The sequence below is a fragment of the Leptosomus discolor genome, chromosome 7 (assembly GCF_034619465.1).
Source record: "Leptosomus discolor isolate bLepDis1 chromosome 7, bLepDis1.hap2, whole genome shotgun sequence".
Lineage (NCBI taxonomy): Eukaryota > Metazoa > Chordata > Aves > Leptosomiformes > Leptosomidae > Leptosomus > Leptosomus discolor.
This window is the reverse complement of record NC_141397.1, coordinates 42299902-42316231: the sequence shown is the minus strand read 5'-3', so window position 1 is coordinate 42316231 and position 16330 is coordinate 42299902. Positions and strand designations below refer to the sequence as shown.

At 53.9% G+C, this 16330-nt stretch overlaps 1 protein-coding gene across 1 annotated transcript; it reads left to right on the top strand.

Annotated features, from left to right (window-relative positions):
• Window positions 1-2249: 2249 nt before the first annotated feature.
• LOC147415255 (elongin-A-like) lies at window positions 2250-13296 on the top strand. The gene is made up of 10 exons (XM_086468567.1): window positions 2250-2627; window positions 3828-3942; window positions 4320-4475; window positions 4915-5012; window positions 5298-5478; window positions 5975-6083; window positions 6358-6515; window positions 11044-11148; window positions 12553-12684; window positions 13184-13296. Exons 1-10 carry the CDS (start codon window positions 2250-2252, stop codon window positions 13294-13296), a joined length of 1545 nt encoding a protein of 514 aa, XP_086324693.1.
• Window positions 13297-16330: the final 3034 nt, after the last annotated feature.

Below are 16330 nucleotides of genomic sequence, written 5' to 3'. Positions count from 1 at the left end.
GTGCAGATCTGGGACTTCCTCTCTCATGGGGGACTGGGAGTGAAGAGGGAGAAAGTACCCCACCCCCCTCAACAGCCCTTCTCGTTGAACTCTTTGGAGGCTGCCGCTGCTGGGAGAGGATTCGATCTGCACAAGACGACGGCACAGTGTTTTCTCTTTACTCTGGTCCCTTTCTCAGGTTCAAGCCCCCCTCTTTTCCCCCTGCCCTTAACATCCTGTTTCGGGCGCTGTCATTGGAAGATGGAGCGACTATTTGCTATTTGACCTCTTAATAAATGATAGAATTGTTTTAATTGATATTAAACTGCTCCTCTATCCCGCCTGTATTATTTACGTCGCTCCCAGTAGTCTCCCTCCTCCCAGTCCAGTACAAGGACCGGCCTCTCTGTGGCTCGAGCTGGCAGGAACCCATCTGTCTGAGGGGAGACACTGGGTGTCACTGGAGTCACTCCCCATGATCTGGTACCTGCTGGGCTCCAAGTCCCACCCGGACTCTCTGGGGCGGGTAGGACCGGCGGCCCATTTGCTCGTCAGTCCTTTGGCAAGCACGTCGAGTCCCGAGGCTTTGCTCTCTACCCATGTATGTTAATGAAACCTTAGCTCTTGACCTTTCCTCTGCTGTTACTATACGTCTTGCACAGGTGCTTACGTTGCTGTGCAGGGGTGCCAAGAGGCCTTGGGGACTTGTGCTCTGCTGCTGTGGTCTTCTGCTGGCTACTGGGAATAAAACTAGGAGGGGGTTGGGGAGAAATTTTACTGCGCACCAAGTCAGGTTTTAACTTTTCTTTTTTTTTTTTTTCCTTTCCCCTTGAAGAGAGAGAGGGGACTTTGCCTCTCAAATTGCAGACAGCTTTTAAATGTCGATGGAGGCATCGGCTTGTCTCTTGTAGTGGAAAGAAGGAATGATTTTGTCGTGTTCTCTGTGTGGAACTGGGAAGGATTTCTTTCCAGTTTGGAAGCCGTTTCCCCTGTATCTTTTGCCCTGACCCCCTCTTTGGAAAAAAAAAAGCAAGGATTTTAGTCTTTGAACCTGAAGCCGCTTGACTGGGGTTGGAGGGAAGCGAATAACGGAACGCGGTTTGTTTCTAGTGCGTGCACACTTCATAGCCGGCGTTCAAAACGCTCGGTTGTACTTGGGGTGTGAGGAACTGGAGCTCTGGAAGGAGCAGGTGTGCGACGTGAGCCTGCAGACCCAGGGGTTGGTGGGAGTGTGAGGAGGTGCCCTGGAGCAGAGCTCCTCTGGGCAGGTTGGGGAGCCCGAGTGCTGCACGAGGCCTGTGGTTTCCGGTGGCCTCGCTGAGGCCGCAGCAGAGAGCGGGGAGCCGGCCACAACGGGGCAGTCGCTATTAACTGTGAAGTGAGCAGCAGAGGGCAGTTTTGGCCCGGGGGGCTGTGTTAGTCTTTGGTGGCCCCTGGAGAGGTGTCTTTCCGTGAACTCTGGAGTCTTTCTTCCCTATACGGGCTTCTGTTGTCTCAGCGCTCTGTTTGCCCGTTCTCCCGTTTCCTTGCCTTGGTTTCTCTGCATACGCCCAGGACGTGCCAGTCTAGGTGGCAAAGATGTCCTCGACCGTCTTCCTGCCTGAGGCTCCCTACAACACTGCAACTAAAAAGTTGGTCGACATCTCGGTGAAGGGATGTCCCAAACCGCCTGGGTGGCAGAGGTAGAAGTACGTTCCCTTCACCTGCAGCCCCCTCACTGGGCTGCAAGTCGGAGAGGGCGCCTCTTCCCTCCCTGGCCTGCGGAGCCGCTGCACGAGCTGGCAGAGCCTCGCCTGGCAGCATGTGCGTGAAGAGAAAGAACCTTTTTCACTGGGGTATGGGGAGGGGAATGGAAAGGAGCGGGTCGAGAGGCAGTGGTCGCGGAAGGGATCAGTCGCCTTTTTAGCACAGACTCTAGTTGAGAGGAGAGAGAGACTGTAGGCAGCACTGACAAGAGTGGAGGGTCTGCAGGGGAGATGTGGGTTCCCTCTTTAGCTCTTGAATAGTCGCAAGCTTCCAATGGAATTGGCTACGTGCTGCAGGCCCGTGTCCGAGGTGCCGCTGCGGTGAGGTTCTCGGTGTCCATGGTGCCATTGTGATGAGGCTCGCTACATTCCAGGCACGAGGAGGGAGCCTGTCAGAGCAAGCGTGGAAGCCACGGAGGGCAGTTTGTCATCCTCAGTTCTTCTTTCAAACGCTTAACGCTTGACTGGGATACGAGAGCTGCAGGCTGGGAGAGGTACCCGGGTGAGCTCTGTGAGAAAGGGAACATGAGTGGAACCAAAGAGCGCAAGTCTTCTCACGAGCAGCAGCGACTGGATGGCAGAGGGAAGCGCAAAGTCTCTGTCGTGGACGAAAAATCAAAGGGCTTTTCTTCAAATTTTGGGGAGGGGGAAGAGAAGGATGAATTTGAACAACCCACAATGTCCTTTGAGTGGTACCTCAACTATGACCAGCCCCAGAAAAAGAAAAGGAAAGTGCTCAAGCCCTCTGTGTCAGCTGGGGGGAAAGACCAAGGGCACAGCAAACCGGACGGCTGCAGAGCCAGTGCCACCAGCTCAAGCCCAAGCCAGAAAAGTCCAAGCCGCAAGCGAACCAATGAGACAGAGGCAGAGAAGGAACTACCAGAGTCTCGTGAACCAAAGCGGGTAAGGTTTTGAAGGATCCGAAAAGGAAGAAAGGAGGTGGCATCAGCTGTTCTCGGGCCTCTGGCACCTGGGGCTTGTTAGTTTTCCCCTTGGAAGTGCTGGGCTTGGTTCTGCACCAGGGTGTGCTTGGGGTGTCTCATTGGTACTAGGTCTGTGACTCCTGGTTCCTGCCGGGAGCCACCGTGTGTTTCGTATGCTCTATGCCGCAGGCATTGCTTTGTGCTGTTGGAGCGGAGCTCTGCTGGAAAAGTGGGTGAAGAGAGAGAGGGGAGTAAAGAAATGCAATAGGCAAACCCCTCTTTATTAAAAAATGGGGGGGGGGGTGTGGGGGGGTGGTGTGTATTTAAAAGAGAACACCTTCAGCTCAGTCCTCGTAGGAGAGCATATTGGGCGTGATCTACTTTTAAGCATGCAGAATACCTTGAGATGTGGGTCAGCTTCGAATCCAGCCTAATGTGCAGTGCAGCTCCACCCGCCAGCGAGGTTCCCCTGTCCCTCCTCCCAAGTATCGATGCGTCTCTAAAATGGACCTTTCAAAAATCTCTGTCAGCACTACAATTTTCTTAACGAAATCCGTTGGCCTCCAGAAGTGGGGGACAAGTGGGAGATCTGGTGTTAACAGTGCAGCTGATTCTAGAAGACAGAACGGTAGGGGTCGGACAGACCTTCTTGGGTGAAAGCTTGAAAAATGAGCATTATTTCTGTACAAATTCATAGCCACATGAGTGCCAGGGTTTTGTATATAAACAGGGACTGATGTGCAAAACCTTTAGTGCCTCATCTTTTTACTCAAGTCTGGAACACTTTGCTCTTCAAAACAGTGTTTTTCCACTCTCGGCAGCATTTTAAAACCCTGCTTTGCCATTCGTTCTATCAAGTGCCTCCTATCAAAGTTTTAGGTTTCCCTCAGCTCGTGAGATTCCCCTCTCCTCTGCCACTGTGGATGGCTCTTAGTGGAGGGAGCGGAGCGATTCCGATCCCAAATTTTGGCTTCTTTGTCTTCACAGCCTGGACAGAGCCACAGTAACGTGGCAGAAGCGCAGCCTCCCCGTGAGGCTACGTTGTGGCGCAAGCTGAGGAGCGTTAAGGGGCTTATTCGACATAGCAAACAAAATGCAGTTCAGTGCTGTTTGTATGCTGGCAGGATGCAACGTTCTGCTGTATTGTTGGCTTACGTGCACGGACATCCTCTCCTTCCAGATACTTTTAGATGTGCCACCACCGTTACCAGACAACCCACTGGCCCTGCTCCCGGCCGGTTACCGCCCTGTTCCTTGCATCAAGTCCACTGCCCGCTCCCAGGCAAAAGGGAAAGGTATGCTGGGCAGGAAAATAGGTTTGAGCGGGGCTGCAGCCATTGTTTGTGGGAGAGAGTGGGAGCAGATGCCGGCTGGGTTCAAGCCCTTCTGTTGGGGTCTGGTGTCCTGCGTCTGATGCCCAGAGCCTAGGTTTCAGAGGAAGGGGGCTGCTCTCCCACATGCTCTAGCAGAAATGAGGAAGATCCTTTGCTGACCCTTCCTGAGGCTTGGGCTTTGGACTTGCCCTTTCTGAACTAGGTGGCAGGTCTTTTAGAGAAGACTTCACCCTTTAGGTCGCTTCTGGGTGACTCCAATTGGTGTCTGCTGTGCCATTCAGCAGGGTGGGCTCTTCTTTTCTCCGCTCTCTTCTTACTCCAAGTCTTTCACTTTACAGCAGTGTCGTCACCAGCTGAAGAGAGTGAAGAAGGTTTTAAAGGCTGCCGGGTGTATTCAAGGATGCCCGTGTATTCGGGTTCCAAGGCTACCTCCTTGCCCGAGATGCTGTCTCTGTATCAGCAATGCGTCAGAGTGCTCAGTAACAACATGGACTGCAAGTACCTTTCCTCATCTGTCTTAAAGTCCTGAGCCGTGCCTGGCATCTTGGTAGCTTGTTTGTATACCTCTCCGCAGCATCTGGCTTGGAGCATGTGAAGAGTTGCCCCTTGTTGCAAGGCAAGCTAGCTAGTAGGGGACAGATCCCACTGAAAGCTCAGGTGCTGCGGGACTCAGCACCCAGCATGCTTTCAGGGAGTGCTAAAGCGCTGGAAATAGTGTGAGACAGAGTCTTGCGCACGCACCTCTTGACTTGGAGGTACGGGTGCCCGACGGCTCCCTAGAGCTACGGCACCTACGGTTCCTTCCTCCTTGCCCTCCTATTGCGTGGCGTCACGCAGCACTGCAGGTTTTTCCACCGCGTTTCAAGGCGTCAAGCCCTTTCCTCGGCAAGCAAGAAGCAGGATCGATACTGTGTGCATCTTGCTTTGCTCTAGCAATCCACGAAGCGAGTGGCGTCCCTTTCTCAGCTCTGAGGCCAGTATTGGAGAGATGCACCCCAGAGCAGCTGTGTCGCATGGAGGAATGTAATCATGTGAGTGCCTTGGCCTGGGGAAGGGAGGGTGAGGTGTGGAAGTGATGTTCTGTCCTCACTTGCAACAGCAGAATGGTAAAGACCAACGCTCTTTATAGCAAGGGGTGGCTTTTGCTAGTCTCGAGTTCCTGCATTTGCCATCGGCCGATCTCTTGCTGCAAGTTGGCCCCTAAGCCGTCTTGCCCTCTGTGCTATTCCAGTGGCACTGGCACTAGCTGGTGCCGAGGGAGAGAGGGGAGTGAAGGTGTCAGGAGGGATCCCAGCTTACGTGTGCCTTTGCTTCAGTTCCTCACTGAGGATACGGACCAACTGTGGCGCAATCACTGTCTCCGAGACTTCAAGAATGAGAAGCCAGAAGAGGCTGAGTCCTGGCGGGAGGCGTACTTTCGGCTTCGCGATGCACGCGAGCAGCGGCTGCTCGTGTTAGTAGGGAAGATCAGCTCGGCTTATGCCAACAAACCCAGAGGTAAAGTAGGGCTGAATGACCAGAGCGGGGTCTGGGAATGCTGCCTAGGGGATATCTTTGGGGCGGGGGGGGGGGGGGGGTGGAAGGTCTTTTGAATGCCTGGTTGAAATCTAGTCTAATTTAGGAGATGCCTAGCTCTCTGTTCTTTCTGTGGCGGCCTTTGCTTAGTGGCTTAGCAGGCTCTTGATTTCATCCATAGCGGTGTCGATGCGGACTAGACAGGGCAGAAATCCGGGGGGAGGGGGGGGCGGGGGGAGCATTCCTCCTCTTTCGGTGAACCTAATGAGAGCTACCGACCCGATCAGTCTGGTTTCTCACGGCCCATGTTGTGACTGCAAGAGGTTCGGAGCTTAGGGACGAGGCTATCACCAGAGCTTGGGAATGGGTGGACTGGGGAGAGGTGGCTGGAGCTTGCTGTAATAAGGCAAGCACTGAGGAGCCTCCTTTATATATAGTAGGTTGGGTCCAAGCAACGTTTCCCTCTGGCCTCCTACAGGCAGAGTGACCAAGGTGGCACTTATGGACTGTGCAGCGAAGCCCGCTTGGAACGTACACAGGAGACGAGAGCGGTTGGGAACTGGAGGACCTCTTCTTCCAAAGACCAAGTGAGCGTCTCTCTTTTCCTGGGAGCCCCTGCCAGCTTCCCGCTGAAGCTCTGCATCTGGCAGGAAAGGATACCGTGCGTCTGGGAGGTGTTTGTGCGGTGAAACTTGTAACTGTAATAGGCTCTTTCTTGCTGGGACGTATGGAGATCCTGGGCACCGCTGGCTCCGTGCGATATCAGCCGTGCTGCTGCAAACAAGTGTGGCTCGTGTCTGAAGAATCGCATCAGACCACAGGGATTCCCTTACTGCAGCGTCTGTCCCACCTCTGTTTCAGTACAAAACCAGTCCCATACGTACCTAGCCAAAGCCGCGCTCCTGTGAGCGAGGAGCACTCGTGCGACGGGCCCAGCACCAGCAGCGCCCATTCTGTCTCTATCCCATCTTCAGCTAGAACCTGCTCCTCTAGTGGCGCCAGGAAACGACAAGGGAAGAGTAAGTACCAACTGCGGAACGTCCCTGTGGTCTCCTTGAGCTCCTCCTTTACAAACACATGAACCCGCTGCTTCTGCTGTGAGAGAAATGCAGGCTATGCAGGAGGGTTAACGTTGGTGGCCTCTCTTCTCTCCTCTCCCTAAGGAGAGCGTGAGAAAGACTGCCCAAACTTCTTGCAGAAGAAAAAGCATAGGGAAACAGCCGATTCGCCTGTCTGCTCGGCGCTGACTGTGTCAGCCTGTCCTAACGGTCCTAGTGAGGCAGAAACCCTGCCTTTTCCCTCCTGCTGTCCTTTGGTGCCTGTCCAGCCGTTTGGAACAAGGAAATTGTAGTGCAGCTCCCCTGGGAGGGAAGCAGGGAGAGTTTAAGCAGAGATCTGCGTTCCTGCAGTGCAGAAAGCAGAGTGGGCTCTCCTTGGTCTGTGACCTGAAAATACGACGAGCCACGATCAGAGAGCACACACTTAGGCCCGCCTTGCGTCTCTTCTGCCAGGGCCGTGGCTTTGAATTGCTCTCTGCTCTCCTAGTCTGTGACTGCTGCTTTAACGCGTGGGGTTCTTGTTTGCTTTGTTTTGTTGGTTTTTTTTTTTTGTTTTTTTTTCCCTTCTCTTTCTCTGTCGCAGACCTTTCACCCGTGACGGCAAAAACGAACAAAGATTTTCAGAAGAGCTTCTCTCGGAGATGAGTTTGCAGTGCAGATCTGGGACTTCCTCTCTCATGGGGGACTGGGAGTGAAGAGGGAGAAAGTACCCCACCCCCCTCAACAGCCCTTCTCGTTGAACTCTTTGGAGGCTGCCGCTGCTGGGAGAGGATTCGATCTGCACAAGACGACGGCACAGTGTTTTCTCTTTACTCTGGTCCCTTTCTCAGGTTCAAGCCCCCCTCTTTTCCCCCTGCCCTTAACATCCTGTTTCGGGCGCTGTCATTGGAAGATGGAGCGACTATTTGCTATTTGACCTCTTAATAAATGATAGAATTGTTTTAATTGATATTAAACTGCTCCTCTATCCCGCCTGTATTATTTACGTCGCTCCCAGTAGTCTCCCTCCTCCCAGTCCAGTACAAGGACCGGCCTCTCTGTGGCTCGAGCTGGCAGGAACCCATCTGTCTGAGGGGAGACACTGGGTGTCACTGGAGTCACTCCCCATGATCTGGTACCTGCTGGGCTCCAAGTCCCACCCGGACTCTCTGGGGCGGGTAGGACCGGCGGCCCATTTGCTCGTCAGTCCTTTGGCAAGCACGTCGAGTCCCGAGGCTTTGCTCTCTACCCATGTATGTTAATGAAACCTTAGCTCTTGACCTTTCCTCTGCTGTTACTATACGTCTTGCACAGGTGCTTACGTTGCTGTGCAGGGGTGCCAAGAGGCCTTGGGGACTTGTGCTCTGCTGCTGTGGTCTTCTGCTGGCTACTGGGAATAAAACTAGGAGGGGGTTGGGGAGAAATTTTACTGCGCACCAAGTCAGGTTTTAACTTTTCTTTTTTTTTTTTTTCCTTTCCCCTTGAAGAGAGAGAGGGGACTTTGCCTCTCAAATTGCAGACAGCTTTTAAATGTCGATGGAGGCATCGGCTTGTCTCTTGTAGTGGAAAGAAGGAATGATTTTGTCGTGTTCTCTGTGTGGAACTGGGAAGGATTTCTTTCCAGTTTGGAAGCCGTTTCCCCTGTATCTTTTGCCCTGACCCCCTCTTTGGAAAAAAAAAAGCAAGGATTTTAGTCTTTGAACCTGAAGCCGCTTGACTGGGGTTGGAGGGAAGCGAATAACGGAACGCGGTTTGTTTCTAGTGCGTGCACACTTCATAGCCGGCGTTCAAAACGCTCGGTTGTACTTGGGGTGTGAGGAACTGGAGCTCTGGAAGGAGCAGGTGTGCGACGTGAGCCTGCAGACCCAGGGGTTGGTGGGAGTGTGAGGAGGTGCCCTGGAGCAGAGCTCCTCTGGGCAGGTTGGGGAGCCCGAGTGCTGCACGAGGCCTGTGGTTTCCGGTGGCCTCGCTGAGGCCGCAGCAGAGAGCGGGGAGCCGGCCACAACGGGGCAGTCGCTATTAACTGTGAAGTGAGCAGCAGAGGGCAGTTTTGGCCCGGGGGGCTGTGTTAGTCTTTGGTGGCCCCTGGAGAGGTGTCTTTCCGTGAACTCTGGAGTCTTTCTTCCCTATACGGGCTTCTGTTGTCTCAGCGCTCTGTTTGCCCGTTCTCCCGTTTCCTTGCCTTGGTTTCTCTGCATACGCCCAGGACGTGCCAGTCTAGGTGGCAAAGATGTCCTCGACCGTCTTCCTGCCTGAGGCTCCCTACAACACTGCAACTAAAAAGTTGGTCGACATCTCGGTGAAGGGATGTCCCAAACCGCCTGGGTGGCAGAGGTAGAAGTACGTTCCCTTCACCTGCAGCCCCCTCACTGGGCTGCAAGTCGGAGAGGGCGCCTCTTCCCTCCCTGGCCTGCGGAGCCGCTGCACGAGCTGGCAGAGCCTCGCCTGGCAGCATGTGCGTGAAGAGAAAGAACCTTTTTCACTGGGGTATGGGGAGGGGAATGGAAAGGAGCGGGTCGAGAGGCAGTGGTCGCGGAAGGGATCAGTCGCCTTTTTAGCACAGACTCTAGTTGAGAGGAGAGAGAGACTGTAGGCAGCACTGACAAGAGTGGAGGGTCTGCAGGGGAGATGTGGGTTCCCTCTTTAGCTCTTGAATAGTCGCAAGCTTCCAATGGAATTGGCTACGTGCTGCAGGCCCGTGTCCGAGGTGCCGCTGCGGTGAGGTTCTCGGTGTCCATGGTGCCATTGTGATGAGGCTCGCTACATTCCAGGCACGAGGAGGGAGCCTGTCAGAGCAAGCGTGGAAGCCACGGAGGGCAGTTTGTCATCCTCAGTTCTTCTTTCAAACGCTTAACGCTTGACTGGGATACGAGAGCTGCAGGCTGGGAGAGGTACCCGGGTGAGCTCTGTGAGAAAGGGAACATGAGTGGAACCAAAGAGCGCAAGTCTTCTCACGAGCAGCAGCGACTGGATGGCAGAGGGAAGCGCAAAGTCTCTGTCGTGGACGAAAAATCAAAGGGCTTTTCTTCAAATTTTGGGGAGGGGGAAGAGAAGGATGAATTTGAACAACCCACAATGTCCTTTGAGTGGTACCTCAACTATGACCAGCCCCAGAAAAAGAAAAGGAAAGTGCTCAAGCCCTCTGTGTCAGCTGGGGGGAAAGACCAAGGGCACAGCAAACCGGACGGCTGCAGAGCCAGTGCCACCAGCTCAAGCCCAAGCCAGAAAAGTCCAAGCCGCAAGCGAACCAATGAGACAGAGGCAGAGAAGGAACTACCAGAGTCTCGTGAACCAAAGCGGGTAAGGTTTTGAAGGATCCGAAAAGGAAGAAAGGAGGTGGCATCAGCTGTTCTCGGGCCTCTGGCACCTGGGGCTTGTTAGTTTTCCCCTTGGAAGTGCTGGGCTTGGTTCTGCACCAGGGTGTGCTTGGGGTGTCTCATTGGTACTAGGTCTGTGACTCCTGGTTCCTGCCGGGAGCCACCGTGTGTTTCGTATGCTCTATGCCGCAGGCATTGCTTTGTGCTGTTGGAGCGGAGCTCTGCTGGAAAAGTGGGTGAAGAGAGAGAGGGGAGTAAAGAAATGCAATAGGCAAACCCCTCTTTATTAAAAAATGGGGGGGGGGGTGTGGGGGGGTGGTGTGTATTTAAAAGAGAACACCTTCAGCTCAGTCCTCGTAGGAGAGCATATTGGGCGTGATCTACTTTTAAGCATGCAGAATACCTTGAGATGTGGGTCAGCTTCGAATCCAGCCTAATGTGCAGTGCAGCTCCACCCGCCAGCGAGGTTCCCCTGTCCCTCCTCCCAAGTATCGATGCGTCTCTAAAATGGACCTTTCAAAAATCTCTGTCAGCACTACAATTTTCTTAACGAAATCCGTTGGCCTCCAGAAGTGGGGGACAAGTGGGAGATCTGGTGTTAACAGTGCAGCTGATTCTAGAAGACAGAACGGTAGGGGTCGGACAGACCTTCTTGGGTGAAAGCTTGAAAAATGAGCATTATTTCTGTACAAATTCATAGCCACATGAGTGCCAGGGTTTTGTATATAAACAGGGACTGATGTGCAAAACCTTTAGTGCCTCATCTTTTTACTCAAGTCTGGAGCACTTTGCTCTTCAAAACAGTGTTTTTCCACTCTCGGCAGCATTTTAAAACCCTGCTTTGCCATTCGTTCTATCAAGTGCCTCCTATCAAAGTTTTAGGTTTCCCTCAGCTCGTGAGATTCCCCTCTCCTCTGCCACTGTGGATGGCTCTTAGTGGAGGGAGCGGAGCGATTCCGATCCCAAATTTTGGATTCTTTGTCTTCACAGCCTGGACAGAGCCACAGTAACGTGGCAGAAGCGCAGCCTCCCCGTGAGGCTACGTTGTGGCGCAAGCTGAGGAGCGTTAAGGGGCTTATTCGACATAGCAAACAAAATGCAGTTCAGTGCTGTTTGTATGCTGGCAGGATGCAACGTTCTGCTGTATTGTTGGCTTACGTGCACGGACATCCTCTCCTTCCAGATACTTTTAGATGTGCCACCACCGTTACCAGACAACCCACTGGCCCTGCTCCCGGCCGGTTACCGCCCTGTTCCTTGCATCAAGTCCACTGCCCGCTCCCAGGCAAAAGGGAAAGGTATGCTGGGCAGGAAAATAGGTTTGAGCGGGGCTGCAGCCATTGTTTGTGGGAGAGAGTGGGAGCAGATGCCGGCTGGGTTCAAGCCCTTCTGTTGGGGTCTGGTGTCCTGCGTCTGATGCCCAGAGCCTAGGTTTCAGAGGAAGGGGGCTGCTCTCCCACATGCTCTAGCAGAAATGAGGAAGATCCTTTGCTGACCCTTCCTGAGGCTTGGGCTTTGGACTTGCCCTTTCTGAACTAGGTGGCAGGTCTTTTAGAGAAGACTTCGCCCTTTAGGTCGCTTCTGGGTGACTCCAATTGGTGTCTGCTGTGCCATTCAGCAGGGTGGGCTCTTCTTTTCTCCGCTCTCTTCTTACTCCAAGTCTTTCACTTTACAGCAGTGTCGTCACCAGCTGAAGAGAGTGAAGAAGGTTTTAAAGGCTGCCGGGTGTATTCAAGGATGCCCGTGTATTCGGGTTCCAAGGCTACCTCCTTGCCCGAGATGCTGTCTCTGTATCAGCAATGCGTCAGAGTGCTCAGTAACAACATGGACTGCAAGTACCTTTCCTCATCTGTCTTAAAGTCCTGAGCCGTGCCTGGCATCTTGGTAGCTTGTTTGTATACCTCTCCGCAGCATCTGGCTTGGAGCATGTGAAGAGTTGCCCCTTGTTGCAAGGCAAGCTAGCTAGTAGGGGACAGATCCCACTGAAAGCTCAGGTGCTGCGGGACTCAGCACCCAGCATGCTTTCAGGGAGTGCTAAAGCGCTGGAAATAGTGTGAGACAGAGTCTTGCGCACGCACCTCTTGACTTGGAGGTACGGGTGCCCGACGGCTCCCTAGAGCTACGGCACCTACGGTTCCTTCCTCCTTGCCCTCCTATTGCGTGGCGTCACGCAGCACTGCAGGTTTTTCCACCGCGTTTCAAGGCGTCAAGCCCTTTCCTCGGCAAGCAAGAAGCAGGATCGATACTGTGTGCATCTTGCTTTGCTCTAGCAATCCACGAAGCGAGTGGCGTCCCTTTCTCAGCTCTGAGGCCAGTATTGGAGAGATGCACCCCAGAGCAGCTGTGTCGCATGGAGGAATGTAATCATGTGAGTGCCTTGGCCTGGGGAAGGGAGGGTGAGGTGTGGAAGTGATGTTCTGTCCTCACTTGCAACAGCAGAATGGTAAAGACCAACGCTCTTTATAGCAAGGGGTGGCTTTTGCTAGTCTCGAGTTCCTGCATTTGCCATCGGCCGATCTCTTGCTGCAAGTTGGCCCCTAAGCCGTCTTGCCCTCTGTGCTATTCCAGTGGCACTGGCACTAGCTGGTGCCGAGGGAGAGAGGGGAGTGAAGGTGTCAGGAGGGATCCCAGCTTACGTGTGCCTTTGCTTCAGTTCCTCACTGAGGATACGGACCAACTGTGGCGCAATCACTGTCTCCGAGACTTCAAGAATGAGAAGCCAGAAGAGGCTGAGTCCTGGCGGGAGGCGTACTTTCGGCTTCGCGATGCACGCGAGCAGCGGCTGCTCGTGTTAGTAGGGAAGATCAGCTCGGCTTATGCCAACAAACCCAGAGGTAAAGTAGGGCTGAATGACCAGAGCGGGGTCTGGGAATGCTGCCTAGGGGATATCTTTGGGGCGGGGGGGGGGGGGCGGGGGTGGAAGGTCTTTTGAATGCCTGGTTGAAATCTAGTCTAATTTAGGAGATGCCTAGCTCTCTGTTCTTTCTGTGGCGGCCTTTGCTTAGTGGCTTAGCAGGCTCTTGATTTCATCCATAGCGGTGTCGATGCGGACTAGACAGGGCAGAAAACCGGGGGGAGGGGGGGGCGGGGGGAGCATTCCTCCTCTTTCGGTGAACCTAATGAGAGCTACCGACCCGATCAGTCTGGTTTCTCACGGCCCATGTTGTGACTGCAAGAGGTTCGGAGCTTAGGGACGAGGCTATCACCAGAGCTTGGGAATGGGTGGACTGGGGAGAGGTGGCTGGAGCTTGCTGTAATAAGGCAAGCACTGAGGAGCCTCCTTTATATATAGTAGGTTGGGTCCAAGCAACGTTTCCCTCTGGCCTCCTACAGGCAGAGTGACCAAGGTGGCACTTATGGACTGTGCAGCGAAGCCCGCTTGGAACGTACACAGGAGACGAGAGCGGTTGGGAACTGGAGGACCTCTTCTTCCAAAGACCAAGTGAGCGTCTCTCTTTTCCTGGGAGCCCCTGCCAGCTTCCCGCTGAAGCTCTGCATCTGGCAGGAAAGGATACCGTGCGTCTGGGAGGTGTTTGTGCGGTGAAACGTGTAACTGTAATAGGCTCTTTCTTGCTGGGACGTATGGAGATCCTGGGCACCGCTGGCTCCGTGCGATATCAGCCGTGCTGCTGCAAACAAGTGTGGCTCGTGTCTGAAGAATCGCATCAGACCACAGGGATTCCCTTACTGCAGCGTCTGTCCCACCTCTGTTTCAGTACAAAACCAGTCCCGTACGTACCTAGCCAAAGCCGCGCTCCTGTGAGCGAGGAGCACTCGTGCGACGGGCCCAGCACCAGCAGCGCCCATTCTGTCTCTATCCCATCTTCAGCTAGAACCTGCTCCTCTAGTGGCGCCAGGAAACGACAAGGGAAGAGTAAGTACCAACTGCGGAACGTCCCTGTGGTCTCCTTGAGCTCCTCCTTTACAAACACATGAACCCGCTGCTTCTGCTGTGAGAGAAATGCAGGCTATGCAGGAGGGTTAACGTTGGTGGCCTCTCTTCTCTCCTCTCCCTAAGGAGAGCGTGAGAAAGACTGCCCAAACTTCTTGCAGAAGAAAAAGCATAGGGAAACAGCCGATTCGCCTGTCTGCTCGGCGCTGACTGTGTCAGCCTGTCCTAACGGTCCTAGTGAGGCAGAAACCCTGCCTTTTCCCTCCTGCTGTCCTTTGGTGCCTGTCCAGCCGTTTGGAACAAGGAAATTGTAGTGCAGCTCCCCTGGGAGGGAAGCAGGGAGAGTTTAAGCAGAGATCTGCGTTCCTGCAGTGCAGAAAGCAGAGTGGGCTCTCCTTGGTCTGTGACCTGAAAATACGACGAGCCACGATCAGAGAGCACACACTTAGGCCCGCCTTGCGTCTCTTCTGCCAGGGCCGTGGCTTTGAATTGCTCTCTGCTCTCCTAGTCTGTGACTGCTGCTTTAACGCGTGGGGTTCTTGTTTGCTTTGTTTTGTTGGTTTTTTTTTTTTGTTTTTTTTTCCCTTCTCTTTCTCTGTCGCAGACCTTTCACCCGTGACGGCAAAAACGAACAAAGATTTTCAGAAGAGCTTCTCTCGGAGATGAGTTTGCAGTGCAGATCTGGGACTTCCTCTCTCATGGGGGACTGGGAGTGAAGAGGGAGAAAGTACCCCACCCCCCTCAACAGCCCTTCTCGTTGAACTCTTTGGAGGCTGCCGCTGCTGGGAGAGGATTCGATCTGCACAAGACGACGGCACAGTGTTTTCTCTTTACTCTGGTCCCTTTCTCAGGTTCAAGCCCCCCTCTTTTCCCCCTGCCCTTAACATCCTGTTTCGGGCGCTGTCATTGGAAGATGGAGCGACTATTTGCTATTTGACCTCTTAATAAATGATAGAATTGTTTTAATTGATATTAAACTGCTCCTCTATCCCGCCTGTATTATTTACGTCGCTCCCAGTAGTCTCCCTCCTCCCAGTCCAGTACAAGGACCGGCCTCTCTGTGGCTCGAGCTGGCAGGAACCCATCTGTCTGAGGGGAGACACTGGGTGTCACTGGAGTCACTCCCCATGATCTGGTACCTGCTGGGCTCCAAGTCCCACCCGGACTCTCTGGGGCGGGTAGGACCGGCGGCCCATTTGCTCGTCAGTCCTTTGGCAAGCACGTCGAGTCCCGAGGCTTTGCTCTCTACCCATGTATGTTAATGAAACCTTAGCTCTTGACCTTTCCTCTGCTGTTACTATACGTCTTGCACAGGTGCTTACGTTGCTGTGCAGGGGTGCCAAGAGGCCTTGGGGACTTGTGCTCTGCTGCTGTGGTCTTCTGCTGGCTACTGGGAATAAAACTAGGAGGGGGTTGGGGAGAAATTTTACTGCGCACCAAGTCAGGTTTTAACTTTTCTTTTTTTTTTTTTTCCTTTCCCCTTGAAGAGAGAGAGGGGACTTTGCCTCTCAAATTGCAGACAGCTTTTAAATGTCGATGGAGGCATCGGCTTGTCTCTTGTAGTGGAAAGAAGGAATGATTTTGTCGTGTTCTCTGTGTGGAACTGGGAAGGATTTCTTTCCAGTTTGGAAGCCGTTTCCCCTGTATCTTTTGCCCTGACCCCCTCTTTGGAAAAAAAAAAGCAAGGATTTTAGTCTTTGAACCTGAAGCCGCTTGACTGGGGTTGGAGGGAAGCGAATAACGGAACGCGGTTTGTTTCTAGTGCGTGCACACTTCATAGCCGGCGTTCAAAACGCTCGGTTGTACTTGGGGTGTGAGGAACTGGAGCTCTGGAAGGAGCAGGTGTGCGACGTGAGCCTGCAGACCCAGGGGTTGGTGGGAGTGTGAGGAGGTGCCCTGGAGCAGAGCTCCTCTGGGCAGGTTGGGGAGCCCGAGTGCTGCACGAGGCCTGTGGTTTCCGGTGGCCTCGCTGAGGCCGCAGCAGAGAGCGGGGAGCCGGCCACAACGGGGCAGTCGCTATTAACTGTGAAGTGAGCAGCAGAGGGCAGTTTTGGCCCGGGGGGCTGTGTTAGTCTTTGGTGGCCCCTGGAGAGGTGTCTTTCCGTGAACTCTGGAGTCTTTCTTCCCTATACGGGCTTCTGTTGTCTCAGCGCTCTGTTTGCCCGTTCTCCCGTTTCCTTGCCTTGGTTTCTCTGCATACGCCCAGGACGTGCCAGTCTAGGTGGCAAAGATGTCCTCGACCGTCTTCCTGCCTGAGGCTCCCTACAACACTGCAACTAAAAAGTTGGTCGACATCTCGGTGAAGGGATGTCCCAAACCGCCTGGGTGGCAGAGGTAGAAGTACGTTCCCTTCACCTGCAGCCCCCTCACTGGGCTGCAAGTCGGAGAGGGCGCCTCTTCCCTCCCTGGCCTGCGGAGCCGCTGCACGAGCTGGCAGAGCCTCGCCTGGCAGCATGTGCGTGAAGAGAAAGAACCTTTTTCACTGGGGTATGGGGAGGGGAATGGAAAGGAGCGGGTCGAGAGGCAGTGGTCGCGGAAGGGATCAGTCGCCTTTTTAGCACAGACTCTAGTTGAGAGGAGAGAGAGAC